Source organism: Vulpes vulpes, chromosome 10 (genome assembly GCF_048418805.1).
Source record: "Vulpes vulpes isolate BD-2025 chromosome 10, VulVul3, whole genome shotgun sequence".
Classification (NCBI taxonomy): Eukaryota; Metazoa; Chordata; class Mammalia; order Carnivora; family Canidae; genus Vulpes; species Vulpes vulpes.
In genome coordinates this window covers 68032380-68052842 of record NC_132789.1, presented here as the reverse complement: position 1 = coordinate 68052842, position 20463 = coordinate 68032380, and the positions used below count along the sequence as shown (strand labels likewise).

Sequence of the window (20463 nt, the reverse complement as noted above, 5' to 3'; positions counted from 1 at the left end):
GTGACAGTGCTCTACTGATGGCAGGCCTGATGGCTTACGAGAGTGAAGGGGCACCAGTGATTAGTTCTGGCTGCCTCGCCTGGATTGGGAGACGGTGAGAGGGGAGAAGGAAGAGGAAAGAAGGAAAGGAGGAAGGAAATAAATATAATGCATGAACTTCAGTGTGTAACAGAGCAGCACAGTATCTTGAATGTTCCATTGTTAATGATATAAATAGTAATAGTTTAAATGTGTGGACCTTGATTACATTTTTGGTATATGTGCTGCTGAAGCGAGCACTTGATTACATTTTTGAATGGTTCACTTCCTGATAAAAATTTGCTTGCAAATGCCATGATTTTCATTTCTATTAATATATCTAAGAAATTCATTCTCTAATGTAAGTGACAAATGAAAAATTATGCATTAATTTTACCATGGCATCTGAACAGTCTGTTAAGAGTCAGTGGCCCGCAGAGTGTCAGAGGCTTTGTATCTAGTTCTCAGGACATATCAAAGTTGTCTGCATCAGTCAACTCTCTCTTATTTTGTACATTCAAAGGAAGAGTCAAGGCTTTTAATCTGCAGAGGTAAGGGTTTCTCAGCCACTCAGATTTATTCACGCACTTGGTGAGGATCTACTTCCCATCTTTGAGGTGGCAAATGTGGACCTATCCGAGGAAAACTTAGGGGTAACGATTGTCCTGCCATCCTTTTGGATGAATGTTTTTTCAGAGAACTCAAAACTCCACGAAGGAAAGTACCGCATCCCTCTTGCTCTTTGCCATAGCTCTAATGCCCAGCATAGGAGGCCTTCGTTTGCTGACTCAATCAATGAATGAATCCTTTACCTCACTGTACTTCAACTGTCAGCAATAAAAGTAGGCACTAAGGGAACATGGTGTGATTTCTTCCTTTTATGGAGCACCAAAGCATTTGTTCTTGTTTGCAGTCTTATAGTCACTTGTCTGCTAGTGTTTCTTTGTCATTCTTCAATGCCAGTGATGTGCCAGGTGCTGCGGGGGTTCTAGGCCTTGCTCTGTCTTAATTCTCTCACCACAACAGAGAATCTTTAAGAGCAAGGCTTGCACCATACTCCCATTTAACATCGGTAAATATTTGGTATGATATAGGTGCTCAGTAAGCATTTACCCAGGAAATGAGTAGTAACAGCTTTGAGGTAGGAGAGGGCCTAGGTGATTGGGAACAGCATGGACAGCAGCCTCATTTGAGGGACTTCGGATAACCCAGAATATCAAATGTATTTTTTCCCTTTTCAATTTTTTTTTAAAATTTAATGAGTGAGTGTGTTAAAACTTCCCCAAACAGGATGCAAAGTCAGGGTTGGTTGGTGAGAAATAATCTAATTTCTAGGTTCCAATACCTCTGAGAAACAGAGAGAGAGAGACATCTGTTGGCTAATATTGTGGGATGTGGGATGGAGACTTCATACTTCCCCCTTTCTCTGCCATTACCCTTTGCTTTTTTCCATTACCTCCACATGTCATAGCATAGTAATTTATTTGTTGCTGGCCCCAAACAAAACTCAGTGACCAGGATGGGTTTTGAAGATAAATGTAGCCTGCTAGACAATCAAACAAAATATAAGTTCATAAATTTCTGAGGATGGTAAGTAGAAAAGTTACCAAACTTTTCATTCTGAAGGGTCCAGAATGAAAGCTTCAGGAGAACGCTGCCCACTGCTGGTTCTCACGGCCTGGAAGGGTGCCTAGCACGGAGCAAGGCCCCCTGAGTATGTGCCGAGTGAACAAACAGAGACTTTGAGCAGATACACTTAGCTGGGTAGGAGTATGAAAACGTGCATTATACATCCTTTCAAAACAAACGAATTGTGATTGGTGGATTTTGAGTTCGTTTTTATTATTTTCAACAAATGGTGAATTTGTAAGATTATGACAGAGGGAAACTTGGAAGTTTTCATCTTCCTACAAAAATAGTTGGGAGCGAAAAAAAACAAAAAACAAAAATGGTTGGGAGCCTCATAAAGAAAGTGGCCTTGATCCCAAAGTTACAGTACCTGGAATACTTCAGCATCTCTGAGATGTATGATTGGTTGTGGTTCATACATCTTTCTTGTGGTCTGCTCAAGTTATTCAATCTCCCTGAGTCTCTGTTTCGTCATTTGTAAAATGGGAATATTAGCAGAACCTACCTGATGAAATTATTGTGGAGATTAAATCAGTTAATAAGTGTAAAGTACTTGGAACAGTGCCAAGTACATAGTAAGCTCTGTATGCTAATTGTCATCACCACCACCACCATCATCATCATCAGTATACTTCCCACGTTTGAGGTAACCTCTCTCAGGAACTCTCACATGATAATCAGCAATGTAAAATTGATTAAAATTTTTAAAAAACTGGGACTCCCAGGTGGCTGAGTGGTTGAGCATCTGCCTTTGGCTCAGGGCATGATCCTGGGGTCCCAGGATTGAGTTCCACGTTGGACTCCCCGAGGATAATCTGTTTCTCTCTCTGCCTCCTTCTGTGTGTTTCTCATGAATGAGTAAATAAAATCTTTAAAAAAATATTTTAACTTTCTGATGTGTATATTTGTATTTTTGTTTTCATAATAGGTTTATTAAGATACAATTCACATACTATAAAATTCACCCTTTTAAAGTTTATAATGTAATGGTTTTTAGTATATTCACAAAGTTGTATAACAATCACCACTATCTAATTTTAAAGTATTTCACCACTCCAAAAAGAATTTTAGAACACTTTCTTCCTCCCTTTCTTTCCTCTCTCCCTCCTTCCCTCTCTTCCTTTCTTCCCCATAGTCTCCACGTCTGCTCAATATGGGGCTTAAACTCATGACCCTGAGATCAAGAGTCACATGCTCTACCAACTGAGCCAGCCAGGCGCCCCAGAATTTTAGAACATTTTCATCACCCTCATACCATTACCAATCTCTCCCCTCTTCTTCTCTCCTCTTGGCAACCCACTCATCTCAGTCTGTCTTCATATATTTATTTATTCTGACCATTTCATATACATGGAATCATACAATGTATGATTGTACATACAATGTATCCTACAGCTTCTTTAATTTAACCTAATGTTTTCAAGGCTCATCCACATGCTAGCATGTTCTGTACTCCATTCCTTTGGTGAGTAAATAATATTCGCTGTAGAGAAATACTACATTTTGTTAATCCATTCATTATCACCACATTTGGATGCATATGGATTGTTATCATTATCTTGGTTATTATGGATAATACTTCCACGACATTCATGTACAAGTTTGTGTGGATGTATGTTTTCATTTTTCTTTGGCATATAGCAAGGAGTGGAATTGCTAGGTCTTTTGGTAATTCTATGTTTTAAATTTTTAAGGAACTACCAAAACTCTTTTTCAAAGTGTCTGCACCATTAAACAATCCCAGTAGCAAATATATGAGGGTTCTGATTTCTTTGTACCTTCTCCAACATTTGTTATATTCTGTCTTTTTTATTTTATTCATCCTAGTAGGTATGAAGTGATATCTCATTGTGGCTTTGATTTGCATTTCCCGGATGGCTAATGATGTTGAGCATCTTGTTATGAGCTAATTGGTCATTTTGTGTGTCTTTGGAGACACATTCATTCAGATAGATCCTTTGACCATTTTTTGAGGTATTTTTCTTTTTATATTTGAATTATAGGAGTTACATGTTCTCTATACATTCTTAAACAACTCTCATCAAATATATGATTTGCAGATGTTTTCTTCCATTCTGTGGGGGTTTTTTTCTTTCAGTTTCTTGTTGGTATCATTTTAAGCACAAAAGTTTTTAATTTTGATAAAGTCCAATTTATTTATTCATTTAGTCATTTGTACTTTTGGTGTTGTGTCTAAGAAACCTCTGTCTAATGGAAAGCCAGGGAAATTTACTTGTGTATTTTAAGAATTTTTTTATAATTGTAGTTCTTATATTCAAGTCTATGATCCATATTAAAGTAATTTTGTATATGGTGTGAGAGGTAAGGATTCAAATCCATACTTTTGGGTTTAGACATCTAGTTTTTCCAGCACCATTTGTGGAAAACACTGTTCTTTCCCCCATTAAATTATCTTGGCAACCTTGTCAAAAACCAGTTGGGCAGAAGTTGAAGGGCTTATTTCTAGACTCTCAGTTCTGTTACATTGAGCCATGTTTGTCTTTATACCCATTGCCATACTGTCTTGACTACTGTACTTTTGTACTGAATTTTGAAATTGGGAAGTACGAATCCTCTAAGTTTATTCTTCAGTGTTATTTTGGTTGTTCTGGGTTCCTTGCATTTCCTTATGAATTTTAAGTTCAGTTTGTCAATTTTTGCAAACAAGGTAGCTAGGATATTGATAGGAATTGTATTGAATCTGTACATTATCAGTTTGGGGAGTATTACCATCTTAAAAGTATTAGCTCTTCTGGTCCATGGACATGGGCATGGATGCCTTGTCATTTATTTAGATCTTCTTTAATTTCTTTTAGTGATGTCTACAGTTTTCAATGCACAAGCCTTGCACTTTTGTTAAATTTATCCTAAGTATTTCATTCTTTTTGGTGTTATTATAAATGGAGTTGTTTTTTAAATTTTATTTTCAGATTGTCCATTCCATATATTTGGAGGGGTTTTTTTTATTTTTATTTTTTTGTGATAAAACTTACACAACATAAAAGTTAACCATTTTAACCACTCTTAAGTGTACAGTTTACTGGCAAGAAGTAGTCCAAGTGTTGTGTAATGATCACCACTATCTATTTTGAGAACTTTTTTCATCATTCCAAACAGAAACTCTGTACCCTTCAGACAATAACTCCACCTTCCCCTTCCCTCCGGCCCATAGTGACCTCTACTGTGTCTGTCTCTGTGAATTTGCCTGTTCAACATACCTTATATTAGTAGGCTCATATGCTATTTTCCTTTGTGTCTGGCTTATTTTACTTAGCATAGTATTTTCAGAGTTCATCATGTTGTAGCATGTATCAAAATTCCAGTCATTTTTGTATATACAATACTCAATTGTATGTACGTACCACGTTTTGTTTCTACATTTATCTGTTGGTGGATATTTGTGTTGTTTCCACCTTTGGCTATTGGCAATAAAGCTGCTGATAACAGTATCTGTTCAAGTCCCTGCTCTCAGTTCTTTTGGGCATGTACTTGGCAGTGGAATTGCATCATATGGTAATTCTGCATTTAACTTTTTGTGGAACAGCCAAACTGTTTTCTACAGCAGCTGCACCATTTTATATTCCTACCAGCAATGCATGAGAGTTCCAGTTTTTCTGCATCCTCACCAACACTTGTTATTTCCCATTTTTTAAAAAATAATGGTCATCTTGATGTGGTATTTGTTTTTAATTAAAATTATACTACATCTACCAGTTCTTTTAGTGGTAGGATGCCTCATCTCTCAGATACATACAGAGCATATTTCATCTTAAAAATCAAGGAAAATGGTGTATTTTCTCTGTTCATTATTAGTTTTGTTTTCTCCCTGTAATTGTAATTTCTATAATACTGGAGTTGAAGACAAACAATTAAATAAAAGCTGGGTATTTAGAAGAAGAATATTAAAATATATATATTTATATATCATGTTAAATCTTAGAAAATATAACTCCTCCTATCTTTTCCATGATGTCAAAGACAACGGATACCACTGTTAGGACCTTACCAGACAAGGGTGAAGAGATCAGCAGATATTTCTTGAACCCTTCTTTATTGTCACCGGATTGTTCACCAGCAGCCTTGAAAAAGAAAACAGAAGACATGAGTGACATCCCTTCTGAGAGCCAAAGAAGCATCCCGCTCGCTGTGACTGACGCTTTAGAGCACATTATGGAGCAACTCAATGTTTTGACACAGGTGGGCTAGCATGCTTTGTACTTAGGGGTAAGTTATACAGAATAGTCCTGGCTACAGCAGGTTGCAGAACTAGCAGAGCTCAGGGTGGCAATCAGTACAGCAGGGCATGCTCGGCTGAGCTGCCATCAGAAGATCTCGCACAGGTAAGGTCAGAGCCCATGTGTACATATGCATGTGTGCATTGACACGCACTCATGCACAGATGTGCACCTGCCATTGTGCCCTACCTGCCATCTGGAGGCTAGAAGGAACAGTGGAGACTAAGAATGATAGCAGTGGTACTCCATGCTATAAATGTCTCTGATTCTGCTCAGTAATATTTTACCCGAAGATTTTTGATGTCTCTTGTTCAGATTAGGACACTATCAAAGAAATCTTTAGGGCCATGAGAGAAATGATTAACACATTTGGTTAGTATGAAATTTTGACAATGTGTATAGTTCTCCACAGTGAAAATATTCTCACCATCCAGGATATAGCTTTCCTCATTCCAAAGCTGTGTTATGTGGATGTCGTGCTCTTCTGGAGGTGATGGTTTTTGCATACCTGTTTTAGAATGTTACCTCGTCCTTTGATACCATTTTACCTTCGCAAAGAAGGCATACTGTGGATTTTTATATACCAAAGGTCTTCCAACTGTTGGTCAGTAGATATAGATGTCATTTAAGGGAAGTGTTGCACTGAAATGGATACATCAAAGGTTTCTGCTGATTCAGTGTTTTCCCTGAAGAAGTCTTATTGCTCCTCTGATCTATAGAATGAGGTTGCCAATATTTGCCAGAGCAGACCCTGTTACAAGTTATAAAGAGAGGCTATAATGTGAGCTAGAGAGATGTTAGTTACTTTTCTAGAATACTTATTTCAAGTTGAAATAGCTCTTATATAGAAATCATCTCATTCTGTTCTCAAGACTGGCTGTACATTATAATCACCTGGTTATAAAACGTACAGACACAGATGGCCAGTTCTCATCTCCAGAAGATCATTGCCATTGGTCTGGGGTAAGGCCCTGTCATTTGTCTTTTTAAGCACCCCATATGATTCTGTTTTACAGCCAAGGTTTAGAGCCACTAATTAAACGAATACTAAAACCATAGATGACATCTCCGGGCCTTTCAAAGCAAGGGGATGTATATGGGTTTGGGGTCCTGAAAGATTGTGAGAAAGAGCCATGTGAGAACTTAGAGTCATCACAGGATTTATTTAAAGAAAATCATAGTAAAATCACTAACTTTAGTCATCACAGGATTTATTTAATGAAAATCATAGTAAAATCACTAACTTTCACTTTGCAGTATTGTGCTAGGGGTGACCCTCTCTGTATTTATCAGATGTGCCTTCCCTTTAAAGGCAGCTTCCCTTTTGGCCTCATGCCAGATTTGGCTTTGGTTGACTTATTTCCCATATCGCCATGACTTCTTCACGTACACTGTCAAATTCAATGTCAGGTCCTTCTTAGAGCCTCTCCCGAGTGAATCTTTCCATTCTCTATTCAGCCTCATGACCCATCTTTCCTTCTTACCTGATTCAAGGTTGAATGAGTAGTTTAAGATTTACTAAATGTCTCTAAGATTTTTTATTTTTAATTTTTAAAAGCTGGCTTTCTTTTATAATTGAAGAGGTTAAAGCAAGCACAACACACTTGCAAAATAGAAACAGTGCCTCTGTGGGCAAATAGTAAGTAAAACATGGTCTGATTCACTTTAATTCCAGATGACTGAACATCTCTTGACTCAGTTGCAGTGTTTATAACTTATTTGCACTGAACTATAATGAGAAATAAAATAAAATTACATTTTATATGGTAGATAAATTGAGTTACCCAGTCTTAAAGGTGTTGATAATATACATACCAACAGCCTTAGCATGTGGAATTGTGATAATACATGTATATGGCAAAATGCTTGGCCCATAAAGCTAACTTAGAAATAGTAGAAAATATTATCAACATAATTTTTAATTAGTCAAAATCTATAGCATGGAATATGAAAGCAAAAGCAATTAAATAATAATATTTTAAAAATTGTTTACCTTCAGAGGGCCATAGGGAATCAGTTTATTATCTTGAAACTTGTGGACTAAAATGACGAGGCCTTTATCTTGCCTTTCCTTAATGAATTCCACCACTGGATAACCAAGCTTAACGCCTAGATCTACTCATTCTTGAGGACTATAAATGATGGTATTCTAATTCCATCATTTAAAAAACTTATTAGTTGGGATAATTTATAAATAAGAGACACTTTCCTCAACTGCTTGGTTATCCAACGTCAAGAGAAAAGAAATGATCAAACCTTATTAACATGCCTTCTAGTGAAATAGACCGCTACCTGTAGTCTTAACTATAGGTCTTAGTAGAGTTATAGTCTTACAGATCTAATCTGAGTCAAATCAAGCCTTTGAATCCAGCTGCCAATTTATAGAAAATAAGAGACCAGAACAGACTGACCTGCACCCTTAGCATGCTGTTCTTACAATTCAGTCTAGTGAAAGCAATACAGACAAACTCTACTCTAAATGGCCTGAGTCTGTCAACAAACTGTTAAGAAAGAGAGGATAAGAAGCTATAAAGTAAAAGGAACTTTAAATGACATATCAAACTTTGAAAATGGACGAGACAAAATTATGGTCTCTAAGAATGTACACTTGAAAGATAAAACCATAAAGAAATTCAAGAGAGCGATTACTCTAATGGTGGGATAGTGGCGATTGTCAGGGGAGGGCAGGAGTAGGGATTCTGAGAGGCCCTTGGAAAGAAGTCTAGGGGTGCTGGCACAGTTCTAGTTCTTGACCTTGGATGCCAGTTATAAAGGGATTTTTCTCTTCAAGATTCATTCAGGGACATGTGTTTTGTGCAGCTTCCTGAATCCATTTTATTCTATAATAAAAAGTTTAAAAGAAATCTAAGAGATTGAAAATGAAGTGGTCAACATCACAAAAAATTAGATTTGCCAGATTTAAAGTAGTACTCGTGTGTGTGTGTGTGTGTGTATGTGTGTGTGTGTGTGTGTGATTACATGCTCATTTATTAGCCAAAGGAGTTAGAAGAGCTAAGATTCATCAAGTCCTGTGTACTGGGCACTCATATAAAGTGTTTTATGTGCATTACTTCATTCAGTCTTCCTAACATCCCTGTGAGGTGCTGTGATTATCTTCAAGGTTTGAGAACCGATGCCGGTCATTATAATATTTTTGAAGTAAACTAGGTGTCCAGCTGGTATAGATAGGGTGCACCATGGATTGATTGTGACAGTGATCAATGATGACATATAAGTAACACCTGGGCTGGCCATGTGTCATTCCAACCCTCCCCACTCCCCACACTGCTGTGTAGCGTGCAGGACTCATTGAATGCTTCCTGTGGCCTCTTCCCTGACATTGGTGCTTCAGGAGATCAGACAAGAATTGTCTACAGAGGCCTCGTTTTTTCTGTTTTCTCACCAAAGGCATCAGTTTTTATCTTCTCCTCACATTTCCTGATAGTACCTTGGCCAATTGTAGGGCCCAGAAGCAGGACAAGTTCTGGGGCTAATTTTTGAGACCCTTCCTGGCAGAGGGGTGGACGTTCCCGTTCCTAAAAGGATCTCCTATGCAGAGATGACCATCATTTTCCTCACCATCAGGTCACCAGGTATTGATTATTTTGTCCTCCCTTTGCAGACTGTTTCAATCTTGGAGCAGCGACTGACATTGACAGAGGATAAGCTGAAAGACTGCCTTGAAAATCAGCAAAGGCTATTCAACGTTATCCAACAGAAAAGTTAACCAGAAAAGTGTGAGCAGAGGCATGTTAAATGAACACACGCACATATGCTCAGGAAGGTAGGACACGATGCTTCATGCAACACAACCATGTACTCATTATCATGGCATTTCTTAAAAGGGTGAGCAACAGAACAAAAGACAGAAAAGGCATGATTAATGACTAATTTAAACACACAAATCAATGTCAAGGAGAATTCAAATCATTACCGTTTACAATTGCAGTAATAAAGTGGTAAGTATTCACATGGCTCTATATTTTCCCCCATATTATTGTAAATGCCAGTTTTTGTTTATAGACCAAATCCTGCCAGGAAAGGAAGCAAATCTCTGAATTTCATTGTTAAATTATTTTCAACTGATCACATTCAGGCAATTCCTTAAAGCAATGGATGTATTTCTTTCATGAAAAACGCCCTTGGGGTGAAGTAATGCTGTTACCCCTAAAACAGCATCCTGTATGCAGGGACCAAGTTAGTAGCCTGACTCACGTTAATGTCAGCTCAAAAAAAATTTTTTTTATTGTTTTTTAACAATGCCCTGTTATGATGATCTTATAAAATTCCCAAAGCACAGAATTTCCACAGCAAGAATGCACTTATTTTAATTAACAACAGCACATATGTGACACAGGGCAGTGGGTTTTTACTTAATTTATGGTGTACATGGCTTATCCTTTGCCCAGCCTGAAAGAATATGAAGAGCTAGAGATGCGTAAAGTGCACGTCTTTCCTCTCGTGGATGAGTGCACTTACTGATTTGGGTTGTGTCCAGACCTATGACCCCAGGTTACAAAAGGGCGCTAGTGGGATTTCAGTATGCTCTGATGCTTGAATGACGCAACCGTGATATTTACACACACACACATACACATATATCCATGTGCTTTGGAAATGTTGTTGCTTAGGGTGATTTTGGTGTCTGAGTAATAAGTACCTATTATAGTCACATCATTGTCTTCCTGTTTTTTTAAAATGAAAGTGAATTGTGATTTGAAACAAAATGGAAATGAGTCTAGCATTCCAAAAAATGCTAAGCATGGTTGGTTACAACTTAAGAATTTTGTTTTACCTAAAAAATAATAATAAATAAATAAATAAATAAATAAATAAGAGATTAAATTGAAGAAAAACAAATTAATGTTAGCTTGTTTTTCTGTTAACCTAAATCAAGAACAAAGAAGGTGGGAGAGGGCAGTTCACATTTATGCTGTCTGTAGATAAAATGGGGAAATGCCATCCATGTTTTGAAAAAAGAAGAAAAAGTCAAGTCCTATTTATGTGGGATTCTGTATTTATAAATTTTTCCCAAGCAATTTCAATCATATCTATACAGTGGTCTTGTGTTTTTTTTAAAATCACCTCATTGTGTGTTTTAAGTGCCTTTTTGTATCCTACTAGGTGTGAACTTCTAGACGTTTTCAAGAGTTTATAAAGACTAAGTGGCATTGTATTTTTATAGCCTCATTCAAAAGACTAAGAAATGAAATGTCATACTGATTTTTGTTTACAATGTCTCAAGCTTCAAACAATAAAGGCAAAATTTTACCTTTAAGAAAGTTGTTCTTTTCTTTTTAAGTGGTTAAAACCTTGAAACACTAAACCTCTTCTCCAGCGCAGTCTCCTGCGCACTAGCCTTGTCCTGGAGCATTTGTCAGAGTTTCCTGGGCCCTATCCCCCGACCACGGGCCCCCCAGGCCGGCGGGGCCCCATCGTCTGCGTCTTTAGCAAGTTCGCAGGTGCTGTAGGTGCTTGTTGGCCCACGGCCTACACTCTGGAAACCGGTGCCAGGGCTAAGCCACTCCTTACAACGTGGTGTCCCCTGTATTTTTACAGGCATCACAGACTGTATGGTGTCCTGGCAGGTGCCCAGGCTGAAGACCTTTCTCCCACACCTCCCATCCCTCCATTCCTTCAGCAGAGGTGGTCCGGATGGAGGAAACGCCTGATCCCCTCTCACTGCCTCTGCCGCCTACTTCCCTGGGCCCAGGTCACCATTGTCCCTTACCCGGATGGCCACAAGTGCCCCCCAGCTAGCTGGCCTGCCTGCTGGCCTTGCATCGTTGGCCAGAGCCGTCACTGAAAAGCAAGCTTACACGTGTGCCTCTTCTGCTCAGAACTTTCCAGGGCTTCCCATCCTTCTCAGCAGCATAAAAGCTCAAGCCTTGACAGTAGTAATGTGAGCCCTCCCCCTCCTGTGGGCCTCCTCTCCCCTCTGCCTTGGGTCACCCTCACTCACGGCCCTCTGGCCATACTGGACTCTTTGCCTTCCTTTGAAAAAGCAAAACAGCTCCCGCCTGAGGGCTTTTGTGTTTGCCATTCCCTCCGCCTGCAACTCTCTCTCCCAGTCCTCATAACATTCCAGCCCTGCTCACAGGTTGCCTCTCAAAGACTCTTTTTTTTTAAGATTTTATTCTTAAGCAATGTCCACCCAACACGGGGCTTGAACCCATGACCCCACGATCAAGAGTCACAGACTGAGCCAGCCCGGCACCCCTTCAAGTTGCCTTTTCCGAGGTGCCCTCCCTGACCACCAGGATGAAATCCCTCACTTCGATTCATTCCCTGCATGTCTCTGGTCCAATGCAACACAGTTGCAATTCTACTTCCTCCCCTTCTCAAAAGGACAGTGCTGTCATCTTTCGATTTCCCCGCCAAACACATCGCCTTATTCATAGGAGTTCAGCAGCTACTTGTTGAGCAAATGAGCATTTTCATTTATTCAAGTTTTTGGTTTTCAATCCACTGCCAGCCGTCAGTTAAAAGGAGGCCAAGCGGACTGGAAGAAATAGCATAGGTAAAAATTTAGAGGCTCGATGTTTGGGGCAGAGTGGGCATTGCTCTGACTTGCTGTTTGTTGTAAACTCACTAGTTACATGCACAGTCTTTTTTTTTTTTTTGCTTTTTAAAGACTTTTTAAAAAGATTTGAGAGAGAGAGAAAGAGATTTAGAAAGAATATGAGTGGTGGAGTTGGGGGTGGTGGTGGTGAGGAGTCAGAGGGAGAGGGAGAAGCAGACTCCCCCCCTGAGCAGGAAGCCTGATATGAGGTTTGATCTCAGAACCCCAGGATCATGACCTGAGCTGAAGGCAGACACTGAACCGCCTGAGCTCCCCACCCCGCCCTGCCCACCCCCCTCCCGCCCAACCAGGCGTCCCACATGCACAGTCTTTGAAGCTGGAAAGACCTGGGTGCACATTCTGGCTTTGTTCTTTTCTAGCATTGTGACCTTTAGGAAAGATCCTCCCAAAGCTTAGTTGCCTTACCTCTAAAAAGTGAAAATAATAATTGAATTATGTTTGTGAAATGATTAGCACAGGAGCTGTCACAGAGCTAAATGCTCAACAAATGGTAGATATTACTGCTATTTATTAATCATTTTGTTTCCCTGGCCTGCATTTCCAAATAATATGATTTCAACTATAACTGTGGGAAGGATACAGGTAGTAAGTGGTCATGAATGAATGCACGATATTTAATCCAAAATTAGTATTTTTTTTTATTAAAAGCACAACAAAAAGAATAAATAAGGAAAAGAAACTAGCGTTCCATACACAGGAAACCTCAAGGTACAGGCCAAAAGCCATCCTCTGAGCAACTTCAGAGGAATTCAGCCTGAGAATACAAATGCCATAATTATCCTAAATAGAGGCAGAGCAGAAATGAGAAGTGGGAGACGGGCCTGGAATGTGAACATGTGAACCGAGTTAAGTGCCAGTCAGACAAAGACTTACCCGGAACTCATACTATTCTCGCTCGCCCTTTGACATTTGGAGAACAAGCATCATTTGCTTGCTGCCTTTTCTTTAAAGACAAAGCGATCCAGATCCTCACTTAGCATTTCATTCACATGAGGGGCCAACTTGGTCTGTTGTTCCCAAGATGAATTCTGTGCATCTAAGAGGATTGAAAGATAAGCCCTCTGTCCCTGGGTAGAAATACTTGGCTGCCGAGAGAAAGAAATGATTCCAGCATTTGGAGGTCATTGACAGTCATGTTCAACTCATGGGCAAATTCACTAAGACGTGTGTGGATGGGTCTGTAATAGATATGTGAGTGGAATTATATCTTCAATACATTCATATTCCACTGTGGCTTATTCAGTATTTTTGCCGTAGCAAGTCATGTGGATTTAGACTTCATGCACCAGAGGATTTATGAATGTACATCGAATCTAGGAACACGGTGTGATTGCCAGGTTGTCCTCCCTAAGCCCCAACTGTGACTCTCGGTCAGGTAACACAATGGCAGCGTGGGCTTACTAGGAAATAGATCAGCGGCTCGCCAAGAGGCAGAGGTTAATGGGGGTGAAGAGGGTGTGAGTAACTACTTTTTTTCTTTGCAAAATACAAAAATTGCTTTTTCTTTTGGGCCAAATCTCAAACATGTTCCTAATAAAAATAAAGGCTCTGCTTTGAGATTCTTCTTATAAATAAAGTAGATTTCACAACAAAAGCAGTAGGAGAACTAGCTCACTCATCTAAAATTTCTAAACCTCTAAAGCAAAAAGTACATGAGGGGAAAAAATTGGCAGAAATGCAACACAAATAATTGAGAATATCAACAGCTCAGAAGCAGAATTGTATTAATCCATGACATAGTATTACACAAAACTAATAAAGCAGACTTAGCATAGCTACAAAGAACTACATGGAGATAGAAGCAAATTTTCTTTTTTGTCTAAGTGTATTTTTTCATGTTCTGGATTACATGGTAAGTTGTAATACTATATTCCGTATATCCAGAGAGCAAATCGTAAAATTAGAACCAACAAGATAAAATGCCCAATCACACAGTAAAATACGAAAATGAAAATGAAAACTTACACTCCTCAATAATATTTGGGCCAAGTGAAGAAACCCCAAGATGTAGTGAAGCATATCTTTAAATGCAACCAGAAATGCAATCTATCAGATTTGATGGGATACCACCGAAACAATGAAAGTATGAGCCAAGTAACTTTCTAAAAATGTACGAAGTGGTCATAACAGGTGAAAGGAAAACATAACAAAGTTCAAATAAAAATGTGGAAAATAGTTGGCTCTTTGAAAATTTTTAAGCTACCCATTAACCAAAAGGAGGAGAAAACTTGTTTTAGTTCAAAAGTAATTAATAAAACGATGGCTAACTTAGAATTTGGCCATTTGGGTTACCATGAACATTTGTAAAGTAAATGTCAGCAACTAATCGGAGTAGGGAAATTGGGGGAAACAAATGTAATAGATACGTGAGTTATGTAATTGTTGATTTCAAGATTTTTTTCATGGCTCTGGAGTGGCAGTATGTGTGTACTTTTTATGTAGCCTCGCATTGGCGGGAGGTGGGGATGTCAGGCTGGCATTAGTGTAGCTGCTTTGACACAGATCCTTTTCTCCACTGTCGTACTCTAATCCTTCTAGACCCCTGGTTTGGCATAAAAAGTGTGGCTAGGACAAACGAAGAGCAGGACACTGGCCTTCTGTGAGCCAAAGAGTATTTTTACAAGGATTTCTCTTTCCTCACATTCTTTGTACAGATGTATCAAGAAAATTAATCATCTGCTTCGTTCTAACCTTTCTTCCTTTTAGTGACTCAAAACCACAGCCTGACAGGAGGAGAATGGCCCTGATGTTTTTTAAATATCTATCACAAAATGATTTTGTGTTAACGAAAGAATACCTGTAAAAACAAAAAAATAAATAAATAAACTTTCAAAAAATACAAAGGGAAAAAAAAAGCAGCAGGTCATCACTTTGGAATGAGACACCTCTGTGTGTGCCCAAGATCTTCCTGTGGCCCAGAGAAAGGACAGCAAGAAACTCCCATGGCAGGGACCAAGAGCTCTCTGCTGGGTCAGAGGGAGGAGGTCCAAGACTAGGGTAAAGGGCTTCTTGGCTGGTAGGTCGACTCCAGGATACCTTTGCGTCTCATAATTCTAATGAAACACTATCGCCACCTTAGGTTGTTTCCTCTGCTTAATCCCCGAAGGAAATCCCTTTGCTTTTCAGAGATAAAAAGTTAGTAGTAGAACAAAGAGAAAGTCAGGGGAAGCGCCTGGGCTTTTTGCTATAGAATTTCACTGAAGCCTTTCCAGGCCCCACGGATAGACCCCAAGGGCTGTACTGTTTATTCCTACACCTGGATTGAATATCAAGGTCTCTGAGAAGATGAATCATTTAGAAACCCGACGTTCTTGTAGGTTTGTTGCTTTTTCCGAACTCACTTAATAACTGTGTCAAAGGCAAAAAAAAAAAAAAATCACATAAAAAGTTCAAAGTCGTTAAATCCTCTTTCTGCACTGCTTTCAGGGAGTGAGAGCCAGAATTGCCAAGTGCCGGGGCTCCCGGTCCCTGTGATGTTGCTCATTCCTTCTTCCTCTGAAAGGGAGAGATTAAAGGCCCAACGTGAGGGGCGAAAGGAGAACAGGCTGCTTGAGGTGGCAGTTTTTACACCAGGGAACACCTGTCTGAGACTTTCAGCGTCCTCCTTTCTAATTTCTCCCAAAACTGCGTGAGTCAGGCCAGAGACGCGGGATGTGGTTTTGGACCAGGTGGGATCGTGAAAAATCCACATAAAAGGAGTTGTGGCCCAAGAGGGTCCTGACTCTTTGTTCCCAATGCAGTGGATATTCAAGAGAGCATCTGTAAGCTCAGGGGCCTGGGAATCAGCAGTGGGAAGTCCTATGGGGCCAATGTAAGAAACTGGGGCCCATAACATCCTATGGGCCAGATTATATTTATTCACCGGCAGCACAAGCATTTGATGTTTTAGGCTTATGTAATAATCCAGTTGCTGTAGAGCCAAGTGTCTAAACGCAGCTCCTCATAACCCCCAAATACACCCTTTTCCCTGGTGTTGCTCAAGTTGGCTGCCGGGTCAGCTGGAGTCCCAACTGGCGCTGGGCACACGCATTTTGTTCCTCGTCTGTGGTATTTCCAAGTAGGTGCTGACACTTAAAGATGAAACAATGGCTCGTGAAAATCCAGGTTTCTGGGTTCTGATCGGAAACGGGAAGACCTGGCACTGTATTCGTGTCCTTTATTCTGTGTTGTGTGTTATGTTACTGTAAATACGGGGCATCCAGTGTCCCCTGGCAGCACCTTCCAGCTCACCTGTCTGCCAGTCTTCTGCTGCCCTGTTGAGTCAGTGTCTGAACAGGGCGGCTTGTGTGTCTATAGGCCCAGCTCTCACGAGCTTGCAGACTCGGAAATGATAGAACTAAGGAAGCAGAGCTCTTCATCCTGAGGAAATGGGCATGCAGTGGTGCTAAATGGGTGCGGGGACCCAGGCCACAGCCCGGCCCCTCCACTCCTGAGTCAGCCCTTTTGCCACGTTCTGTGCTGCCTCCTTCACTTTATATTTTATTTCACGACAGTCAATATATTTCAAAAACCATCAAACTCTAAAATAATTGTATGTTATGTGGAAAAAAAAAAAAAGGAAAATCATACTCTGTACAATAGGATGAGAGCAGAATCAAAGGGCCCTTAGGAAATTTCTTCTATTTTCCAGACTTTCTTTAATAATTATGTATTAACTTCTATAACAAAACAAAATTCTATTTTTTTTTTCAAAATTCTATTTTAAAGCATCCTAAGCACATTGAAGCAGATGCATGGCCTAGTCATGACAAGCCCACTTCCCTTTGCCAAATACTCACTTCCTTGTTTCCGTTACAGCTCAGATTGGCCAAGTGCCTCTGCCCTGACTAATGAGATGGAAGGGGACGTCTTCGAGTGGATCAAGACTTTCAGGACTTTCAGTCTTTAACATAATTATGTGAAAATGTTAAGCAAGGGGCACCTGGGTGGTTCAGCAGTTGAGCATCTGCCTTCAGCTCAGGCTGTGATCCTGAGGTCCTGGGATCGAATCCTCCATGGGGCTCCCCGCAGGGACCCTGCTTCTCCCTCTGCCTGTGTCTCTGCCTCTCTCTCTGTGTCTCTCATGAATAAATAAAATCTTAAAAAAAATGTTAAGCAAAATTCTGGAGGCAGAATTATAGATTCTAACCTCAGGGGTGGGGTAGTAGGAACAGACCCCCAAGCTCCGTTTTAGATACCCCAGTAAACAATGGTCTATGGTGTATGTAATCATTAGGTTTTCTATTACGTGCAGCCAAAAAAGCAGGTCAGGTACACATAAGAACCTTTACATTTTCTTTCAGATAATCAATTTAAACACATTATCTGGAGTTCAGATTCTTTTTCACGTCCTTTCCTAATACTACCTAAGTAAATTGAAATGAGAGCCGATACTTTCGATCATCTCATCCAATGAGAGGGGGTAGTCAGGAGATGACTAGAAGGCTCCACACCATATTCCCTTTAAAAGCATGCCCATAATCATCCATTTTAATTCAGTTCACAGGTTTGGTTCTAATAATCCTTAGGTTTCATGTTGCTGATCGATCACATAGGGAAGTCTTTCCACTGATCATCCCCAAAATGGAAAGAAGCGCACATTTGATTCCATACAAACATGCTGCTCATGCTAGAGACACACAGGGCCGCTTAGGATGGGTTACCATTTGATCTGCTTCATTTATGATGCTGGCTATTAGAGGTGAGGGGGGGTGGCGTCTAAGAAATTTAGAGAGGAGAGATGGGATAGAGAGAGGCCAAGAACCAGAAGAAATTGGAAGCCATTTCATAACAATGGCTTAAATGTCTGGAGATTTTTATCTTGAAGCAGAGAAGACTTAGAAGATGTGAGAACTCTTAAATTCTGTGGGTTCAAGGCTTAGAGATTCATTTAGTTTATTTTAGGTTATGCAGAAATTTTAGAAAACTCTATGTGAAAATGAAGAATCTCAATTACAATGCGGGCATTATGGCAACCCGGGAAGAGTCGCAGTCACATCTGTCGGGAAAGAGAGGAATTGTGGTCTGGCCAGGCCTAACTGAGCCTAGACCTTAGATCCGGTGCAGGATACGAGCCGTGCCGATAGAGCCCATCACGGCTCCAGGTAACCTTTCATACCAGACCCCCAGCACCAGAACTCCGATTCTGGGGCTTCATCACTAACATGTCCTGGCTATTTTTGTTTTGTCGCTGCTTTGCTGATGTTACCATTTGATTGATCTCTCCCAGTTTTTCTAGTCCAAATGCTTGAGAGAAACAACTCCATTGATGAATTAAGTCATCACCATCCCTAGGGAGCCAAACACTTACTTGGGGCTTCCCATAGGCCAGGGATCAGCCCATAGGTCGCCCAGAATGATCGCCCACACGGAACATGGCCACTTAGGTACAAGGAAGCGTGTTGCTTCCCTTGGCTGGGAGTGGTGTTCACGGCAGGCCCACCTGCCCAAGCGTGAGATGCCGTTATAGGAAATGGCAGGCTCGGGATCCCTGGGTGGCGCAGCGGTTTGGCGCCTGCCTTTGGCCCAGGGCGCGATCCTGGAGACCCGGGATCGAATCCCACGTAGGGCTCCCGGTGCATGGAGCCTGCTTCTCCCTCTGCCTGTGTCTCTGCCTCTCTCTCTCTCTCTCTCTCTGACTATCGTAAAATAAAAAATAAATTAAAAAAAAAAAAAAAAGGAAATGGCAGGCTCCAGGTATGCGCTTGCCACATAGGAGCACTGGGCATTTATTATCATTTTTTAAGATTTTATTTAAGAACAGGTTTGGTTCTAACAATCCTTAGGTTTCATGTTGCTGATCGATTAAAATAGAAAAGATTTTATGTTTTAAGAATTTATTTATTCATGAGAGACACAGAGAGGCAGAGACATAGGGAGAAGGAGAAGCAGACTCCCTGTGGGGAGCCTGATGCGGGACCTGATCCCAGGACCCCGGGATCACGACCTGAGCCAAAGGCCAACACCCAACCACTGAGTCGCCCGGGTGCCCCAACACTGGGCATTTAAAAAGTTATTTCAGAAGGTAGAAGGAGCTAGAAACTACAGAAAGGTAGGGCTAAACCAGATCTGAGGAACACTGTCAGTGCTATCTGAAAGCAAAATGGACTTCCTCGAGAAATCGAGAGGAGCTCCTTCCTGCGACGTCTTAGAGAAAGCTAGATTACCACTCAGCGGGGGACTTGTGCCTTAGAAACAAAGAACAGCACCTTGAGGATCGTCTCCTACCCTGAGATTTCCTGATCCTGTGGTTTACCTCTGCTGACCCGGTGAATGCGGCAGGAACTCTGGGGTGGGGTCTCACAAATCTGAGGCGGCCTTCAAGAATTTTGAGCCTCAAGCGACTCTGAGGATCCGGCTCTGACTCTTCCCTGAGGCAGATGTTTGACAGACTGCAGGCTGCACAGGGTCCCCTGTCCCCCAGAGTGACCCTAAAAACATCCTGCTCAGGTCACCGCTAGGGTTGGTTTACGAGAGGAGCAAGCATTTGACGGTGAGGAGGAAGCCTGGGATCCTCCCCTCCTGTCACTAGTTTGAAGTGAGGTGTTGAAGATCTCACATTGAAAGGGGGGGGGGGGGGCGCCTGGGTGGCTCAGGGGGTTGAGTCTGCCTTGGGCTCAGGTCATGATCCCAGGGACCTGGACGGGAGTCTCCCTCTCGCTCTGCCCCTCCACCTGCTTCTGCTCTCACTCGCTCTCTCATAAATAAAAATCTTTAAAAATACAATAAAATAAAAGTGTGTGTGTGTGTGTGTGTCAGACACACACACACACACACACACACACACACAGCTCATCCCATAGTAATGTATCCCAGGAGGGGCTGATGATGAAGGGCAAGGGGGGCAGCTGTGGGAGGCCCTTGCCCCAGGGATTGCCAGTGGTTTCTTGGCCCCTTCCTTGGGGACAGCGTTTCTGGGTCAGGGGGGAGGCAGGAGGAAGGAAGTGGGGGGACGACAGCGCCCCGGGCGTCGCCTTGGGCCTGGGTCTCTTGACCCTGGCCGCCCCGAGACAGCCGAAG

At 41.1% G+C, this 20463-nt stretch overlaps 1 protein-coding gene across 12 annotated transcripts in view; it reads left to right on the top strand.

Annotated features, from left to right (window-relative positions):
• The window catches only part of POC1B (POC1 centriolar protein B), a 93172-nt gene extending 82008 nt beyond the window's left edge, over nucleotides 1-11164 (top strand). For 10 of the 12 annotated variants that reach the window (XR_011994903.1, XM_072724553.1, XM_025992210.2 and 7 more), the window contains 2 exons: nucleotides 5626-5844; nucleotides 9505-11164. Coding sequence is in view for 9 of the 12 variants with exons in the window: in XM_072724553.1 (XP_072580654.1) it covers nucleotides 5626-5844; nucleotides 9505-9609 (324 nt within the window). In the remaining 3 variants the exon portion in view is untranslated. Of the gene's footprint in view, nucleotides 1-5625; nucleotides 5845-9504 lie in introns of those variants that run through there. The other 2 variants (XR_011994904.1, XR_011994902.1) reach the window with 2 other exon arrangements.
• Nucleotides 11165-20463: the final 9299 nt, after the last annotated feature.